This window comes from Eurypyga helias, unplaced genomic scaffold, assembly GCF_000690775.1.
Source record: "Eurypyga helias isolate BGI_N326 unplaced genomic scaffold, ASM69077v1 scaffold24953, whole genome shotgun sequence".
Classification (NCBI taxonomy): Eukaryota; Metazoa; Chordata; class Aves; order Eurypygiformes; family Eurypygidae; genus Eurypyga; species Eurypyga helias.
Genome location: NW_010240911.1, coordinates 498 through 19,905, shown reverse-complemented (window position 1 = coordinate 19,905; position 19,408 = coordinate 498). Strand labels below are relative to the sequence as shown.

General features: G+C 46.5%; 1 protein-coding gene across 1 annotated transcript; it reads left to right on the top strand.

The window, feature by feature from the left end:
* Positions 1–858: 858 nt before the first annotated feature.
* UPF1 (UPF1 regulator of nonsense transcripts homolog (yeast)) lies at positions 859–18,831 on the top strand (the record flags this gene model as incomplete). Its single annotated transcript, XM_010148598.1, has 24 exons — positions 859–942; positions 3,800–3,942; positions 4,376–4,465; positions 5,015–5,182; positions 6,060–6,240; positions 6,800–6,961; positions 7,594–7,678; positions 7,853–7,951; positions 8,147–8,255; positions 8,724–8,883; positions 9,003–9,121; positions 9,647–9,811; positions 10,037–10,151; positions 10,348–10,491; positions 11,337–11,550; positions 11,765–11,882; positions 13,408–13,564; positions 14,586–14,728; positions 15,321–15,495; positions 16,193–16,274; positions 16,768–16,929; positions 17,229–17,446; positions 17,865–17,987; positions 18,107–18,831. Coding segments are annotated over 23 exons (3,213 nt in total), but the record flags the coding sequence as incomplete, so codon positions are not given.
* Positions 18,832–19,408: the final 577 nt, after the last annotated feature.

Here is a 19,408-nt window from a genome sequence, read left to right as displayed (position 1 = left end):
CTTCAAAAAGGGTAGTTAAGCAAGACAGCACCTAATTTCTGCCGAAAGTGGGGTTGGTTTGGCCACTATAAGAGCTTCCTTTCTCAATGTGTAGTTAGTTGATGGTTTAAGAGGATGTTGTTACAATTAATTCGCGTCCAGTTGACAAAACATAGCGTTAGTGGAGAAGCGATGTCTGCTGATTTACCATCAGAAAACTATATTTCTGTTGTTTACATAGAATTAAAATGAAACACATGAATAGATTTTTCTAAATTTACGATAACTTCTGATTTCTGCCTTATTTTTTCACTCTTCCAGGCAAAAACTTAGCTGTGATGCTAGGAAGCAGTCGCATGCCCGATGAGTCTGATGGACGAGGCACTTGGTGTTAATGTGTCTGAGTGATTGAAAGAGGCTGGGTCAGCTATTAGACTTTTTTTTGGGGGGTCTAGACTACGGGAGCTGGATTTAATTTCCAGTTCTACCAAAGATCCTTTGTCTTGGCAAAATGACTTAGTCCTTGTTACGCAGGTCCCCATCTGGAAATACAGCTTTCTCCACACTGCCTGGGAGGTGCTGTGGGGGTGAATGTTCTCGGTTAATATCCCTTTCCTTAATTTGAAAGGGAGAACAACTAAGTGTAAGAGCCTATAATAAGGTAAATAGTCTATGGCTTTAACATAAAGAATTTGCAAGCGCATGGTTGGGTTACACGCGTTTTTGGACTTGCGTGGGCATCCCCTGACGTGCAAGGGTGTCCGGCGGTTCCTGCGCAGGGTTAAATGCGTTGCCACCCTTGATTGGACTGTGAGCTGGTAGAGAGAGTACTCTCCTAGCAAAATACCTCCTGAACTGCAATTATTTTTCTTGTTACAGCTTGAAATGTACCACTTGAAAGTAGAACTGCACTATGTGGATATAGGTGCCTTCACCTGTGGGTCGGCTATTGCTGAGGGTGGGGTACAGTAGCCAGGAGCACCGTGAGGACTTGAGGTGGTGTAATACTCTGTCCCCACTGATCTGGGGACTTGTTTACACACAGTCAGCAGAAGTCTGGTTTAATGTTCTGTAACTCAGTTCCCTCGACCTTCACTGTTGTCTCTCACCCAGTGTTTTGGAGGCCAAAAAAAGGAGCGAGGGAGGGACCAAGTACCTGGGTGATCATTTCAGAGCACCTCAGCGTGCAGATTGCTGTTTAACTTGCTGTGCCAGAAGTTTCAGTCAACGCTTTTAAAATAGAGAAGCCCCCCCACCCCAGCCCTTATACAAGTCAGTGATGCCAGATTTTTAATATGCACATAGGCTAACATCACAGGAGGTTTTAGAACAATAGTTGAGTCACTTCCTCGTTGTATGCCTGCCAAGGCCTAGTACTCGCTGCTGGATGTTCGTAGTAGCAGGTGACATCATTCCTGCCTAACTCAGAAAGGATTGGAGCTCCCTGGGGTAGAGAACTACAGAGCTTGCAGTTGTAGCTTCTTGGTTTTCTGCCTTAAAAAAAGCATTACCATTTTATTACCATTCAATAATCCCAATTTTTTATGAGCACCCAAAAAAAAGATTAAACTTGTCAACCGATGGGTATAATAATGTATGTTGACTCTTTGGAATAGAGTGATAAACGTGCTTGGGAACGCCTGGTATTTCTGCTTCTAAAACTAACGTGGAATGCCACCCATTCCATGATCAGACAATAAGTTATTGTTATATTTTGCAAAATGGCACTATTTTCAATGGATATATATCATCAAACATCTGTGGAGATGCTGTTAGGCAGTGAGCTGATGGGATTTGGGCTCATCATACTCATGCGCTGGTGTGTGCTACTGCAGTTTATTTGGGTGTTTTTCCCTTTTCCCCCTCTGCTGCTTTAGCGCGTTCTGTGCTGATGGTTCCTCTTGGCTGGTTCTTTTTATTAAAAGCCAGTACTTGGAGGTACCATCAATAAAAAGCCAGACCATTTAGATTGTGTTTTGCAAATGCAGCTCATTTCATTTGAAGATAATGAAACAACTTGTGTCACTGAGTCCAGTTCCTTACCGCCGAGGGTAGATGTGAAGTGGCCTACACTTAATTTTAAATTTAACTCCTGCAATTGGCTGTTAAATTTTAATGTGCAATACTGAAACTAGCTTGTGTGGAATCTAAATGAGACTTTCGGAGAAGTAAGCTTGTTTCGGCTTGCTTAGGAGTTACAGCTTTAAAATGCTACAGCAACTGTTCTTATCAAATTTCTTTTAATCAAGATTTAGCGTTCTTCTCACTGTGGACAGCTTTCTCATCTCTTGTCAGAGAATTAAATTACAGGTACCAGATAAATTGCTTTAAATGTCTAAGTGCAGAGGAGTTACTCAACCTCTGTTGATAGACAAAGGCCCCGAGTGATCTTTCTGCTCCCGTTTTTTAGCTAGTTGAAGTCTTCAGAAATACTTACCTTGTCTAGTCTAACCCAGTACCAAGAAAGGGTTGGGGTTTTTAGTGCATCCGATGCTTTTGCTCCGACAGGCGAAGCGCTGGCTCGCAGCATGCATCCCAGATGCTCTGTGCTAATCACTGTAGTTGCTGAGGTGGTCCCGTTCCCACCTCTTTCCACTCAAAGTTAACATGGATTATGCTTATCCTTCTCAAGTTTTAATGAGATCCTGGCGAAACAAGTCAAAGAATCAAGTGATTGAATGAGCAAAGCTGGGGGTGTGGGGTTGCTGACAGCATCGTGTTAAGGCGCTGAAGCTCCCGGTGGCTGTTGGTTTGTGGAGGTGCAGCAGTGGAATTAAACCAGAACACGTATGAGACCCAAGGGGCCACAGCTGCTCTAGCTGTGCCGAAATCTGGCTGGTGACAGTCACGCTTCTCCATGCTCCTTTCTGGTGGTAGATGGTCTGTACGTTGCCAAAAGGAGTTATTTTTAACATCAGTAGGACCTGGTGTGTGACAGTTGCTGATGCAGCACCGAGTGTGGCAGAAGTTCATGGTTCTGGCACCTGCCTTGTGCACGCTCTGGTAGCACAACACTCTGAGGTGTGTTGCTCTGAAAACTCGGGCTGCGTTACCAACTCTGGACTTGTGCAGTTTTCTTGGGTAACTTAGGCCACGTTTTTTAAAGGAAATCATAACATTGTTCAAATTTGCTACGATAGCGACCCTCGTACTGGGCGCACCTTGCAAGTACACGCGTTTGATCCAGTTTGGAACACGGTCAGTACATCCTGAACAAGCCATACTGGCTGGAGAGTTAGACATGCCACTGAAAACCAGTTTCTGTTATTTCTTGCACTATTTCAATATTTTTTTAATTAGACTTACATGAGAACAGGTTTCTTGGTTACCTGCTCTCTCTTGGACAAGTGCCATGAAGTTGGATATCAAGGGGTGACGTTGCTTTGGTGGATAGAGAGCAGCAGAAATAGGTGAGGAAGGTCCTGTACAAGAAAGATCCTGTTTTCGTATAGATTCCTGGAGTACAATGAGGGATGAAAAACCAGTGTTTGATACTGCTGGAATTGTTTAAATGGAATTTTGTGTGTTCTGTAAGACTGCTTTACTGCAGTGTACATTTTTCCATTCAGTCTCCTTCTGTTAACTTTTTTCTACTCATCGCTTGGAGTTTAAATGATCCGGTAAAATAGGAGATGATGAACCAAGTGCTGATTGCATAGCTCCTACGTGTTCCAGCTCTTACCGGCATTTTCCTTTCCTTTTGAGTGTTTCTGAATTAAACACGAGTTTTTTGCTTTGAGGAGTAGTGATTCCTGTCCTTGGCTTTCTATTTTGGAGTCGGTTTTGATCGTGTAACTTCAGCACTGAGCTTGTATTTCAGGTGAACGGGCCTGATGGCATTCTGCAGAATGGAGCTGTGGACGATAACGTGGCTAAAACCAGCCAGCTTCTGGCAGAACTGAATTTTGAAGAAGATGAAGAAGATACCTATTACACAAAGGATCTTCCTGTGCATGCTTGCAGGTAAGACCTAGTCTGAACCGCAGGCTTCTTATTTCCAGAGGGCAGGAGCGCTCTGTGTGCGTGAAAGGCGTATGCTTAGAGGGTTTTTGGAATTTGAGAGCAAATTCCTTGGAGACAGCCACGTGCTGGCAGGAAAATGGGGCCCTCTGAGCTCGTGTGTGCACTTACAGCTGACACGTCCAGGAGGTCTTTGACCTCCCCTGAGGAATAGAAGGCTAAGCCAGCCAAGGGATGGCAATGGTGGGGGGTGTTAAAATACTTGAGACTCAGGCCAGAAGTTTAGCTCGTGTTTGGTGCTTTGGCCAACGCTCATGTTCCCTAATTTTCACTCCCCCTTATTTTTGTACACTACTGGGTAGTTTAAACGTTGTATTGGAATTTCCCTATAAACAAATACCCAATTACTTACTGTGTTTTTCACTTTTAATTCCAGTTACTGTGGTATCCATGACCCTGCTTGTGTGGTTTACTGTAACACCAGCAAAAAGTGGTTCTGTAACGGGCGTGGAAATACATCTGGCAGGTAAATGGTCAAATGATGGAAATACCAATGACAGCCTCGTTTTAGCGTGTCTGTTCTGAAGTGGTATGATGGCTGTGACTGACATTCCGATGATAATCCAAGTCCAGTGACTTACGTGTGAACCTCCAGCCTCCTCTTCAGCTTTTCTGTTGTTTCCAACTCAGACTTTGGTCTTGGCAAAACTTGAATCACGTCTGAGAAGCAAGCTTGCTGCTTGCTCCCCCCATCCTGCAGGCCTCCAGAGCACGGTAGAACTGTTGCTCTCGACCTGTGGAGCTTCGGGAAGCTTCTCTGTTATCAGTAACACAAAAAGAATTTTTGACACGTCTTCTGTTCTTTCAAACTGCCTTAACGCATTCATGGACTGAGAAACCATTGAAACTGTATTAGCATATCTCTGCTTGCTGAAAAGCAAGAGCTCACCGATGTCTGCCACAGCGTAAATAGATTTTGTTTGTGTCTTTTAATAACTGAGCTGATACATTAAGTTAGGACTAAATCTGATTTTCCTGTTAACTTGATACAAACGTATGTCCTCTCTGGTTTCAGCCACATTGTTAATCATCTTGTGAGAGCCAAGTGCAAAGAGGTGACTCTCCATAAAGATGGACCGCTGGGAGAGACCGTCTTGGAATGTTATAACTGTGGATGTCGTAATGTGTTTCTCCTTGGCTTTATCCCAGCTAAGGCAGACTCCGTGGTTGTTTTGCTCTGCAGGTGAGAGAATGCCTTTGCTGGCATGTTGGTGTCAAGTCCGTTGCATAACCTTGTTTCTTTGTACCAAAATATATTTTAATATTAACTTTAATGAAAAATTGTCACCATTTTTCCTTTTAGATGATAGTGTAGACCTCAGGAACTGTGTACAGGTAGATAGTGCCATACAGGAATGTTGTTATGCTGGGCAGATGTTCTATAGGAAAGTATTTCTCCCGAATGAAGCCGTCCTTAATGGAAGGAAGATGTTTTTCCCCTTTGTTAAACCTTGATTTTCAGACTGGGAGGAGTAACAGACCAGGAGGTTACTCTGGAGCCCTGTGGGAGTAGTGACTCTGTTACACACTGGTTTTCTGTCAGCTCGTTGCATCACTGAAGGCAGCAGTAAATCGGAAGTTGTCCTCTGACGCGATCTGTCAGAAGTAATGATTTTATGATTGTATGTATTTCCATTAGGTGCTTCACTTAACCGCCTGTCTGACACTGGAAGGTGCGTTTCCACGGAATGAGTTTTTCTATTGTTAAAACAGCAGATGGGAAGTAATCCCAAGTGGTTTCGGATCTGTTGTGTGTGTGTGCATCATCTTCATGGGCTGTAACCGCTTTCAGAGGTGTCACATTCGATATTTGAGATGCTGAAATTCTCAGTCTAGAAGCACCCACGAAATACCGCTGACGGTACCGAGCCTTCGCAGTGTTGAAAGAGCAGATACAGGAACTAAAGAATGAACTGGCCCAGCAGTTGTGCTTCTTCCTTTTAACTGAGATCCTTGGGTTGCTCTGAGAGCGTGATGTGCCCTCTCTGTACGCTTCGCACAGTAGGCTTTTTCTTACACGTGTCTAATTTAATAATTTTTCCAATATTTTGGTTGTGCAGGCAGCCATGTGCCAGTCAGAGCAGTCTAAAGGATATTAATTGGGACAGTTCGCAGTGGCAGCCTCTTATCCAAGATCGCTGTTTCCTTTCCTGGCTGGTAAAGATTCCATCTGAACAGGAACAGTTGAGAGCACGTCAGATTACAGCTCAGCAGATCAACAAACTGGAGGAACTTTGGAAGGTATGTGCTGCTTTTCCAGTCCTGGTTATATGTCACCAAGTGTTCATTTTGTGTGTTTGCGAGGGACAGGACTGTTTTAGCAGCTCTGTAAGGGTGGAAACGTACTTCTGTCACGTGAATTGTAAAGCCTGCAGATGTGGCAAGCAGTGCAGCTAGGCATGGTGAAAGGATTCAGGGCGCCTATCGAAGTAGGAAAGTTTCATCCCTAGGTTCTTCAGCTCTGTTCAAGTTGCACTGTCAGGCAGCCTGAAAAAAACAACTTCCCTTCCCCGTACCAAGTCTTTCACTTGTTTCTGTTCTACATGGTGACTAGCTGAGTAGGGAGCTGCTAGTCGACGCTTGGTGTTCAGTTACTGCTTTCTGAGAGGTTTTTCTGCGCATCTGTTGCGTAACGAACCTGGCTGGATGTGAGCGAGCGCGACGTACAGTGTCTCGGTGTCGCTTATACCTTGCCACAACTTCCTGTAAAACTGTACTATCAGCCCTGCTGCACAGTGAGAGACTGTCACGTGGTTATACTGAAAACTTCAAAACAAAATGTTTTTCTTTTAAATTCTAGGAAAATCCATCTGCAACCCTTGAGGACTTAGAAAAGCCTGGTGTTGATGAAGAACCACAGCATGTCCTGCTTAGATATGAAGATGCTTATCAATACCAAAATATATTTGGGCCTTTAGTCAAGCTTGAGGCAGACTATGACAAGAAACTCAAGGAGTCTCAGGTGATATGCGTGAAATATGCCTGTTTGAGGGGCCTTCTGACCAGTCCTCTGGTGTGAAACACATGGTTGCTGTTTAACAGCATAAAAGGAAGTGAAGTAAATGTCTTCATTACATCACAGTAATTACAGTAGACATGGTGATGTATGATAGCAGAGGGAGGAACCAGAAATCCTCAAACTGAGGTTTTAAACACAGGAAAGCTCGTGTTTCTAGCTTTTTTAAATTTATCTTTCCAAGAACAGCCACATCTTGTTGCAGAACTGCCACTTGGCCACCTTCTTTGATGTTGTTATCCTCACAACCTGCAGTTACCTCTGTCAGTCAGAGTTTCCAGTCAAACTTGAATTATGTGAGGTCATGTAAGCACTTAATGTTTTAAATGTGGGGGGAGAGAATAACACAGGTGGTGATTAGGACTTTGTTTCTCACTCACTCACTCTCCTGTAGAACAGAATTATCTTCTGTAGGTGGTGTGAGCTCAGTCCATAAGAATAATGCAGATATTTGTCCTGAGACTTAAACAGCAAATTTTGTATTACTCCGCTGTTAGAAGTGTAAAGGAGAGTGAGGACTGTGGTAGTTGGCAAACAGCTCTCTAAGAACATAATAGATGCCTTTTCTTTACCATTAGACCCAAGATAACATCACGGTCAGATGGGACCTGGGCTTGAACAAGAAAAGAATTGCTTATTTCACTTTGCCAAAGACGGACTCAGGTAACGAGAGCTTGATGGTGTGTGTTCCGTTTCTTTTTACGCCTGGTGAATAACGGCAGCGTTTAAAGAACTGTGTCATCTGGCCTGGGATGTAAGATGGTACTGTCAGGTTTTTGTGTTGGTGGATGGCTGTTCTTGGAGTGTTCTGAGAGCATTTTTTTCTCTCCTCTGTAGATATGCGTCTTATGCAAGGAGATGAGATCTGCTTGAGGTATAAAGGAGACCTGGCCCCGTTGTGGAAAGGAATTGGTCATGTAATCAAAGTTCCTGATAGTATCCTTTACTTAGTGAGCCTTCAGGAAAGCTTCGCTGAAGGTTCAAATCCCTCTGAGAAATTTGTACATCTGTACAGGAGTAATTCTGAGATAATTTTAATTTGTCATGGGGATCTGCTAAAAAAACCCTCAAAATTGGGGAAAATAAAATTCAAATTTTTGCTATAGATTACTACTTAACGAGGTTCTACAGATTATGGTGACGAGATAGCCATCGAGCTGAGGAGCAGCGTTGGAGCGCCTGTGGAAGTTACTCATAACTTCCAAGTGGATTTTGTGTGGAAGTCTACTTCGTTTGACAGGTACGGAGAAAGCACTGACGCTTGGCAACGGGCGCAGTCGGTGTATGTGTTTTCTTTACCTTCAGTGGGAATTTTTGTACAAGACATTGTTTCGTGACACTGGCCATCAGAAATGTGGTTATGCTGAATGTTTCAGGTCTATAGACACATGACATCCGCTTCACAGAGTGACAGGCCTAACTTCTGTTAGAGATGGAACTAACCTGAAGGCCATCAAACTGTTGGGTTTTCTCATTTTGAAGGCTTTAGGTTATATTTCGTAGTATTCTCACCCGGAAAAACAAGATTGGTGTTCTCGTAGTGTAATTGTGTCTGTTAATCCTGTTAGTGTTCTACATTGTTCTTTTTCCCCAATATAGATTTTAATTTCTGCCCGATGTCTGATTAACCTTTGTGTAGGACACTTGTGGGTCCTTGGTTCTGAGATCATGCTGACTGTGGGTTTTTTCTGTCCTTCCCTCGTTTCAGAATGCAGAGCGCTTTAAAAACATTCGCTGTGGATGAGACTTCAGTGTCTGGGTACATCTATCACAAACTGTTGGGTCATGAGGTAGAAGATGTAATTATTAAATGCCAGTTGCCAAAGCGCTTTACAGCACAAGGACTTCCTGATCTCAACCATTCTCAGGTAACCTCATCTCCTCTGTACTGCATGCAGAGAATATGATAAAGGATTTATGAATGGAGGTTGAACAACTCCAACTTCCCACGCATTGAATGCTAAACAGCAGTCAACAATTTCTATAGGTTTATGCTGTGAAGACTGTCCTGCAGCGTCCTCTGAGCCTTATTCAGGGTCCTCCTGGTACCGGAAAAACAGTGACGTCAGCCACAATCGTCTATCATCTGGCTAGACAGGGCAATGGGTAAGAACGATTCTCTCTACGTCTTTATGTAGGAGGTTACTTCATTAATGGGCAAAGAATCAACCTGACTTTAAAATTTAAAATAACTCATGTCATTGCACTGAAAAGGTTTTCTACAGGTATGTTTTTTTGGGAAGACCTGTGCTAATTTCAGGAAGTGTTCTTCCCCAGAGAATTTTTAGGGGACATCTACCCTCTTTCAATTGACAGTGGGTAGATTGAGATGGGACATCAGGAAGGAATTCTTCCCAGAGAGGGTGGGGAGGCACTGGGACAGGTTGCCCAGAGAAGCTGTGGATGCCCAATCCCTGGAAGTGTCCAAGGCCAGGCAGGATGAGGCTTGGAGCAATCTGGTCTAGGGGAAGGTGTCCCTGCCCATGGCAGGGGGGGAGATTGGGGTGCTTTAAGGTCCCTGCAGCCCAAACAATCCTGTGATTGTGTGTCATAACACACGATTTTATTACAAGTCTAGTGGAAAAAAGCTTACAGCTCCTTGAGACTGACTCCTTGCTTATTTTTTTCAAGGCCTGTGTTAGTCTGTGCTCCGAGTAATATCGCTGTAGATCAGTTGACTGAGAAGATCCATCAAACTGGACTGAAAGTGGTTCGTCTGTGTGCTAAAAGTCGTGAGGCAATTGACTCTCCTGTATCCTTCTTGGCATTGCATAACCAGATCAGAAACATGGACAGGTAAGAAATGGTTGAGGGGGCAGGGGAATGGAGGAAAAAAAAAAAGTTTGAGTTGTGGTGGACACAACTGACTGACTCTAATGATGACAACACCTGGTTGTTTGGTGTGAGAACTATTTGGTTCTGACACGTGTCGTAGTTTTACAAAGGAGCTCCACTGTAATCTTGCCAAGTGTTAATTAAGCTGTAGAGCAAAATTCCTCCTTTTTTTTTTTTAATTTGCAGCATGCCAGAGCTTCAGAAACTGCAGCAACTTAAAGACGAAACTGGAGAGCTGTCGTCTGCTGATGAGAAACGTTACCGTGCGTTGAAACGAACGGCAGAGCGTGAATTACTTATGGTAAGATCCCATCGGTTCTAGCAGCTTAAGCTACTGTCCTCGGCCACTTCAGGCTTAGGTGCAGTTTGCCCGCAGAGATCAAACTACAGTTTAACTCTTGGGGGGGATTCCTGGAACAGTGTTGAGCACTCTTCCATGTAGAAATATCAACTGTTGATATCCTACTTGATGAATTTCGGTTGCATTTCTGTCTCAGAACGCAGATGTGATCTGTTGCACTTGTGTGGGAGCTGGTGATCCAAGACTTGCAAAAATGCAGTTCCGCTCCATTCTGATTGATGAAAGCACGCAGGCTACGGAGCCAGAGTGCATGGTGCCAGTTGTCCTGGGAGCAAAACAGGTAGGACCGTTGCATTTCGTTAGCAAAAACAGGGTTTATACATGGAGGAAGTAGCATTCACAGTGTAGGCACAAAGGGCTATGGAATCCTTTCTCTTCATGGAAGACACTTTCACATATCGACTGGTGGAGTGAGTCCAGAGGAGGCCGCGGAGATGCTCCGAGGGCTGGAGCCTCTCTGCCATGAGGACAGGCTGGGAGAGTTGGGAGGTTCAGCCTGGAGAAGGGAAGCTCCAGGGAGACCTTAGAGCCCCTTCCAGTGCCTGGGGGGGGTACAAGAAAGCTGGGGGGGGGGCTTTTTCCAAGGGCAGGGAATGACAGGACAAGGGGTGACGGGTTGAAACGGGAAGAGGGAGATGGAGACGGGACATCAGGAAGGAATTCTTCCCGCAGAGGGTAGGAGCACTGGGACAGGTTGCCCAGAGAAGCTGTGGATGCCCCATCCCTGGGAGTGTCCAAGGCCAGGCTGGATGAGGCTTGGAGCAACCTGGGCTATGGAAGGTATCCCTGCCCATGGCGGGGGGGGGCACTGGGTAGGGTTTAAGGCCCCTTCCAACCCCCACCATTCCATGATTCTGTGGTAGTGTAGATAGAAATGACTTTATTTTGTGTTTATCCTGTTAGTTTTCTGTTCCCAGTCTCTGCCTGGAATGTGTTGGACTTGTTGGAACGATGTGGAGAGCAAATAAGACTTTATTTGGAAATAATCAGCTGAATAGCTAGTTGACACGAGTGGTTTCTAATAAGCCCTAGATTAGATCTGAAGCTTATTACGAATCAGACTGATTAGTTCCAAATTGAGAGTTTCAGAAAATACCACCTGAGATCAAACTTTCTTTTCCACAGCTTATTCTTGTAGGTGACCACTGCCAGCTTGGTCCTGTTGTGATGTGTAAAAAGGCAGCCAAGGCTGGCCTGTCTCAGTCTCTCTTCGAGAGGCTCGTGGTGCTGGGGATTCGCCCGATTCGCCTGCAGGTGCAGTATCGCATGCACCCTGCGCTCAGTGCTTTCCCCTCCAACATCTTCTATGAGGGTTCACTCCAGAACGGTGTCACTGCGGGTAAGCAACGACAGCACTTCTGCAAACGACTTCCGTTTCGATTCATTAAGGATCAAAGGAAGAATTCTTTTAATTTAGATGAGTTTTTTTAATACAGTCACTTAAAAAGAGAATTGCTACTGCACTTAGGTTTGAGTTTTTAAGGTGCTTTGATATGAAAATGAGTGTTCTTGCTAGTAGAGCGGTACTGACTCTTTTTACTTGTGCTCCTCAGCGGACCGTGTGAAAAAAGGGTTTGATTTCCAGTGGCCTCAGCCAGATAAGCCCATGTTTTTCTACGTTACACAAGGACAGGAAGAAATTGCCAGCTCGGGCACCTCTTACTTGAACAGGTAAACAGAATTTGACAGCGAGATATAAACTCGGACTGGGACAAAGTACTTTTAAGTATCTTTAAGGGGAGTTTGTTAAATGAATCTGTTAATGACCCTGGGACATCCCCTGGAGACAGTCACAGTGAAGTCAAGGGAAAGAACAATGTACAGTTCCTACTGCAAACCAAATAGTGAAGAATTTCTCCCTCCTTCCAAATCCCTGCACCAAAATTCACGGTATTGCGGATTTGCCTTATCTCATGATGCCTTGCTGCATGGATAAAGGCAGAATAGCAAATACAGGCTTGTGTTTTTGACGAAGAGGTGCTTGTGCTTGGAATGAGTGAGCCCACAGGTCTCAAAGGTGTGGAGTGCTGGGACACTGTACTTCAGTGCTGTTGATTCTTATGCTCTGCAGTACTCCTAAATTAATAAAATGCTGGTTCCTGTTAACAGCTACAATTGAAATTCCTTGAGCGCTTTTTTAAATAAAAGCTGCCCCCGAGGCTTGTGCAGGCTGAGCTGCGTTTCGGAGCCGACTTGCTCCAGGCTCCCTTTACAAAACACGGAGAAAAACGCATCTCCAGTGGGACCAGTTCAGATCTCGAAGGGGTCTGAGTTGTTCTGTGGAGTTGCCTGTTTTCCTTCACGGGTAGCATGGGACAATTAAGTGCCTAATATGCAGGATGAGTTTGGGCCAGCAGGTAAACTGACGGCAGTTGCAGCAGAAAACGCTGATCAAGTCCCATTTGGAAGCCAAAATTCCAGTAGTTCCTGAAGCAGAGTCCTAAGTGTCAGATTCTGGTGAGGATGAAAAGGGATGGGAATATAATTTTCTTTTCTATCCCTTTTTTTTTCTGCTCATTCCGACTTCTTTTTCGAAGAGTGAGCTTGGAAGACTTTGCTCCTCTGCTCATAGGCATTTGTTCACGTGCCTGGAAGGGAAACCAGACCAACTGGTGATATTTTCATCTCTGCCTGTTCCACGAACAGCATGTGCAAGACCGCTGAAGGCGGCAAGGCAGACTGCGCGCAAATAAACGGCACAATAGTTGGCTGGCAGGGAAACTGGCGTTGGAAACAGTCTCTATTTAAAACTTCAGGGTAAAGCAACGGGAGGGTGTGTGCAGCAGGCTGGATCGCTGCTCATGGTCTCGCTCAAAGCACACGTGTATGTTCAGCTGGGAAGAAGTTCCGTTTTGGAATGATGGCCACTGTGAATCTTGCTGTTTGGGAAGGTGGAGGTGTACATTGAGGAGAAACTTGTGTGTCACTGAGACCTTTTTTTGATGAGGTGTTGGCTTCTGCTCGTATTCCTCTGGCTGTGAATGTATGCCCTAAGTCAGGGGGCGATGGTGGCGAATGTTCTACGATGCTTGATCTGAATTAATCGTAGTGCTGGAGCGGTGCGGTGTCAACTGGTCTGTTTCTTGCAGTAGCCTTCCTCGCAGAAGGCACGCGCAGAGTACGCCTGTCAGACCCGTTAATTGGCAAACCAGTTAGGCTAATGGATTCTCCTGAGATAAACAAATCTCTCCCCTAGGACGGAAGCTGCCAATGTGGAGAAGATAACTACAAAGCTACTGAAGGCTGGTGCCAAACCCGATCAGATTGGCATTATTACCCCTTACGAAGGGCAGCGATCCTACCTGGTGCAGTACATGCAGTTCAGCGGCTCCTTGCACACGAAGCTCTACCAGGTACGGAGGCCTTGCGCGAGCGGGTTGCTCTGCGCTTGGATGCAGAGAACCACGGAAAGTCAGATATTGTGAAACTTCAGTACTTTCATTTTTAGTCTGGCTTCTTAGGGTCAGTCTGTGTTTATTCTTTAGTAATTTTTGAGGGTTTTTTGGTTGATTGTGGTTAAAATAGACTAGGGAGAAGAGCTGGGGTATGAAATGCCAGTAAGTGTCAGGGGAGCAGTTGGCCAGATAAAAGGAGAAAGCTCTGTTAAGGTCACCCTTGAAAGGAAGGTTTCAGCAAGTCCGTCCCAGAGGACTTGCTCAGACGCAGGAGGGAGGAGGGAGAGGCCATCGGTGCTCAGGCTGCGGAACAGCTTCAGTCAGCTTGTGCCTTAGATAACGGCATCGAGCCAAGAGACGTGCAGGAAACCAAGCTCCATAAATTCTGGTGGTCACACTATTTATTTTCCTGGGAATAAGTCCTCCCATCAGTGGAACTCCTCTACCAAACATGAAAAACTGTCGCTACAAACAAGGCGGCTGTATGTTTAATCCAGTCTGTTTTGCACTATTCAGAACTTGGTCAGTGTTTTCACTGAAGGAAAACTTGGTGGAAATACTCTTACTTCTGCCAGGAATGATCTGTCCCTCTGATTCAGGATTCTTGGTAGCTGGGAGCAGCAGTGCTAATTTGGAGCTGCCTTACTACGAGGTTTTGGAAGAGTCAGAAGTCTTTTTGGCAGCGTAGCTCCAAAAGGGATGCTTTCCATAGTGCAAATGCCAGTTTGGGGGAAATACGAGAAGCGTAAAGCAGTGAACATAAAAGTAACTTGTCCTAAACTGGGACTGTCTGTTCTCCTTTAGGGAAACTATTTAGTGACCGGTGGAATTACCAAATCATTCGTCATTACGAAAAAATAACATTTTTGCTAGATGATGGGAAGTGCTTGTGCACGGCCAACGCGTTTGGTAATGCCCGCTGGTAGCATAACTGTTTGGTACCATGCTTCCGTGATTCACATGTTTGCCTCCCTTTCAGGAAGTGGAAATTGCAAGTGTGGATGCCTTCCAGGGGCGAGAGAAGGACTTTATTATCCTTTCTTGTGTGAGGGCCAACGAACACCAGGGAATAGGGTTCCTGAATGACCCCAGGCGTCTTAACGTAGCTCTTACCAGAGCAAGGTAAAGTGGAACTGGACACTCTCTTACCTGTTCTAGAGACCTAACGCGAGTTCTGCTAAAGCACTGGTGCAAGAAAAAGTCTGGTTTGAGGGTAGCAGGCCCATTCCCCTGGTTTAAAGGAGCCTGGAATGATTTCCACATTCCCTAACAGTTACAAGAGCAATCTCAGCCTAACCATTTGGCATCAGCAGCCTGTAGAAGCCAGCGCACTGTTCCCCTTTCTTTTCAGAAGAGAACTCTTCCCTTCATTCTCTATCCCTTCCAGCCGCTGTTTTTTACCATTTTGCTTCTCTTAGAGCGGATTTGATTACTGGGAAGGGTAAAGTGGAGTCAACACTGTGGTGGTTGTGTGGTTGGAGGACACCGTTATGTTTGGCAAACCTGCAAAAGGAAGCTTGTGATATCCCAAATGTTCTGTCATGCTACAGAAGTCACCTGCTGCAAAGAAAATGGGCCTCCTACACCTCCTGTCATGGGCTTCTCTTGGGGGCCTTGACTTAGTGCGAAGGAGACTGATGTCAGGGCTGTTCTGCTTGTAACATGGTTTTATTTCTAGTCAGAGTTAACTTTTGGTTCGTCTGCCGTCGTACAGGTACGGAGTAATTATTGTTGGGAACCCAAAAGCGCTGTCTAAACAACCCCTTTGGAATCACCTGCTGAATTACTACAAGGAGCAGAAGGTTCTGGTGGAGGGACCACTGAATAACCTCCGGGAAAGCCTTATGCAGTTCAGCAAGCCCCGGAAACTCGTTAATACCATCAACCCGGTAAGCCGACCCCTCCCCGCTCTCACCTGTCTGTGGTGTGAAGGGGTTGGGGGCCGATCGGGGTCGGTTACAGACGGGTGGAATGAGCAGTCACCACATGCCCTCACGCGTCCTAATTCTGTCTCTGTTGCCTCGTTAATGCAGCGTGACCCAAGTTGCCGCTTTGGCTGTTTTGAACTTGTAGAAAAGCCTTTTTAGTGCTTTTTTTTGGTCTTTATTTACTGCAGAAGCTTACAAGAGGGTAACTTCTGAGGTGACTGAAGTGTCAAGTAACGGTTCAGTGTAGAAACAGCGAGCTCATCAGGCATGTGTACCTAGTGGCATTGTCCCTCAGACCTTGCAGGGTGAGGACTAGGCCTTTAACATCAGCAGCTGTTTGGGGGGAGCTGGTCAGCCGCTGCAGAAGGACGGTGATAGGGATAGAGCAAGTGAACTGTCATCCAAACAGACTGAAAATCCATCAAACACGCCCAATTTGACCGGCTGCCTGTAGAATTTGCTTTTTCTTGTTGTCACGACGCAGTTGAAGTGGCAGCTGGATGTTCTCCCTGTATTGGAACTAGTTTGTTCCTCAGCGCTTGTAAAGTGGGCATTATCTTTGGAGTTGTACTGGGTTCTTACCCACAACAATTTGCACTGAAGTTGCAGTGCCAGGCTTTCTGTGCAACAGCTTTGTTAACTCCCACGATGCTTCCAGGGTGCCCGTTTCATGACTACTGCCATGTATGATGCACGGGAGGCTATTATTCCAGGATCTGTCTATGACCGGAGCAGTCAAGGTAAAGGAAGCTTTCAAAATTAACACCTTCACAGAGCTGTTTTTTTCCCCCCAGCTAAGTCTTTGGGGTGTAGTATCTTAGAAACCTCCAACTTTTAAATGTTTAAAGAGCCACTACAGAAAAATACGGGATTTAAGAACTGAAAGTGTTTGGGATGTGCCTGGATTTTGGTCTCTATATACAGAAGCCCCTACTTGATGTCTGCAGAGCGAGTGGAAAAAGGGGGGAGAGGGGAGTGTGTTTGTGTGCCTAAGTGTTTCAGGACCCCTAGATGGTGCTGACAGTGTAACTGTGTAGGGGTGAACATGGGTTGGATGAGTCTCTGAAATGTTTATGTGGGGTAAACACTGGTGGCTCTTGGCAGCAGTGGGCTTCTCCTTTCTGGTTCTGATCTGTCCTGCTCACAAGTCCTCCTTTTTTTGTGAAAAATAACTCGTATTCCTGCCTTTAAGTACTTGGTACGTGGGAAATCACTGTGGCTTTTCCTCCCCAGGGCGCCCATCCAACATGTACTTCCAGACCCACGACCAGATCGGGATGATCAGCGCCGGCCCCAGCCACGTCACCGCTATGAACATTCCCATCCCCTTCAACCTCATGATGCCACCGATGCCGCCCCCGGGCTACTTCGGCCAGGCCAACGGACCAGCCGCAGGTACGGGGCGAGGGTGGAATGGTGCCAGAGCCACGTTTTTGAGGTGGGAGGGTGGGTTCTGCTGCTCTTCAGCAGTGCTGTGATGATGTGCTTCAGTGAGCGTGGTCTGGAGAACGAACACGACAGCGCTGCTGCCTCCGGTGTGTGTCCCTCTGCCACGTCTGGGGTTCTGCACCTGGTACTTTTAGGATGTCTCGAACGTTGCCTCTTGCGTGCCATCGGCTCTGCAGAAAGCGGCTGATTCTGACGCGTTTGCACGTGTAACTTCTCTCTCTTGCTTGGGATGTGCTCTTTTCCAGGACGTGGGGCGCCGAAAGGAAAGACCGGTCGTGGTGGGCGCCAGAAAAACCGTTTTGGGATTCCTGGAACTAGTCAGTCAAACCTTCCGAATAGCCAAGCGAGCCAAGATGTGGTGTCCCAGCCTTTCTCCCAGGGCCCGCTGACACAGGGCTACATCTCCATGAGTCAACCATCACAGATGAGTCAGCCTGGGCTCTCCCAACCCGAATTATCACAGGTACGTGGAATTTGGCGTGGGGTCTGCTCCTTTTCCCGGGTCTCTTGTTGGGGTTCTGCGTGCGCGCACGGCCGCCTTCCCTGGTAGCGGGGAAGATGGAAACGAAAGCCATTTTCAGTGGCTGGGCCGCAGCATTTCACGTCCCTCTGCTTGGAGTCTGGGAGCACGCTCGGGCACGGAAGTGAAGTGCTGTCGGTACAGACTTGGAACTGCTCGCCTGTCGGGCAGCCCACTGTCGCTAAACCCTGTGTCTGTGGGAATTGTGCAGCAAAAAGAGATTTGGAAAACAACCAAGCCAAAAAAAAAATAAAGAAAACAACCCTTTCTCAAACCAAAACCTGCCAGACCTGCTCACGCCCCTGGCTGCCAGGTATCGGGAACGCTCGAGCTGAGGCTTAACGCACGCTTTCGTTTTCAGGACAGTTACCTTGGTGATGAGTTTAAGTCTCAGATTGACGTGGCGCTGTCGCAGGACTCCACTTACCAGGGTGAACGCGCGTATCAACATGGCGGAGTGACGGGACTGTCACAGTATTAGAGTGTAAGGCATCCGAGGGGCACCCCTCTGCTCCTTACTCCCCGATTCCTGTTCCCCGACACCGTGGTTGGGGTAAGAGTGAGGTCCCTAATGCCGCTCTCCTTTTGCTCGCTTGCTTTCAGGTTGAGGAAGAAGAGCTAAGCTTGTGTGGAGCTTAGTTCATCAGCATTTTATTCTGGGTAATAAAAAAAATAAAATAAAATGGATACCTGTTTTCCACTGCTAAAACTGAAGCACCACTGTGTGAGAGCAACAGGAGAAAGAAACCAACCAACGGAGAGGAGAGAGAGAGAAAGGAGCGCGCGAGAGAGCCCACTGCTAGCTCACTGAGACGAGGAGACTGACCGGAGAGGAGAGAGAGCACCGAAGGACTGGCTGGCGCCTCACTGGGAAGGCAACTCACCCTGGCATGAGTGGTCAGCTGAGTCCCTGCTCCCCCAGTCAACCAAGCTCGAGAGAAGGGCCTTAAGCAGGTGTCACTTCATTCCATACTTCTCTTTGCGAGCAGGGCATTGCTTTTCAGAGCAGACGGGGAGAGGAAAACCCTCATCTCAGAGTTGTTCTCGGTTTAAAGGGGTACTATATTTTAGCAGTAACTGTTTACACTTTAGAAGCAGAGTATCTTGAGAGAGAGAGAGAGTTCCTGACTGAGTGACAGCGAGCCAGGCAGAAACCCAGCGGCACACAGCTGATGCTCAACTCTGAGATGCAGGTTTTGCTGTCCAACACTGGCTCTGAAATCCTAGTGTCATCGTGTCGCCCACATCCTGAACGGGTCTCTCGTGACGAGGCGGTTTTAAAGAGATTCTGTCAAAAGGAGCGCTGAATTTCTGGTTTAGAAGTTTGTCTCTGAATTCTTAGTGGTGGACCTGGGAGATCCTTGTTCCGAGAAGCTTACAAAAAGTTTAAACCTAAATTAGAGCACCAACCTTGAGAACTTTCAGTGTGATTTTACAGTTGCAGCAATCAGCCTCTTCTTCCTCCATCGGATAGCAGTTAGAGTGAACGGAGCCGGCGCGCTCGAGCGGGAGGAGGGTTTCAAAGTGTTTTCTGTATGCTTTAATTGGCTACTGTCTGGACTCTACTCTGTGAAAAACAAGCCTTTCTGTAAGATGAACTTTGCGCTTGAAAGGGGATGGGTTCTGTGCCCTTCGGCCCTGGAGGAAACACGTGATCGGGCCTGCTTGACCCGCTCCCGCAGCCCCGGGGAAGAAGTAGTGGAAACTGGGGATTATATTGGTTCTGAAGTCAAGACTCGATGATGTTACCGAAGCGGGTTGGAAAAAAACGGCCGGGGCAGGCAGTTGCTGGAAGGCGGCCTCGGAGCGGGGTCGCAGTAGGGATAACGGCTTTTGCGGGGCTTCCTCGGTGAGCCAGGCGGAAAGCTGACGGGTTCAGGGGGGGAGAACCAAACCCCCAGCCTA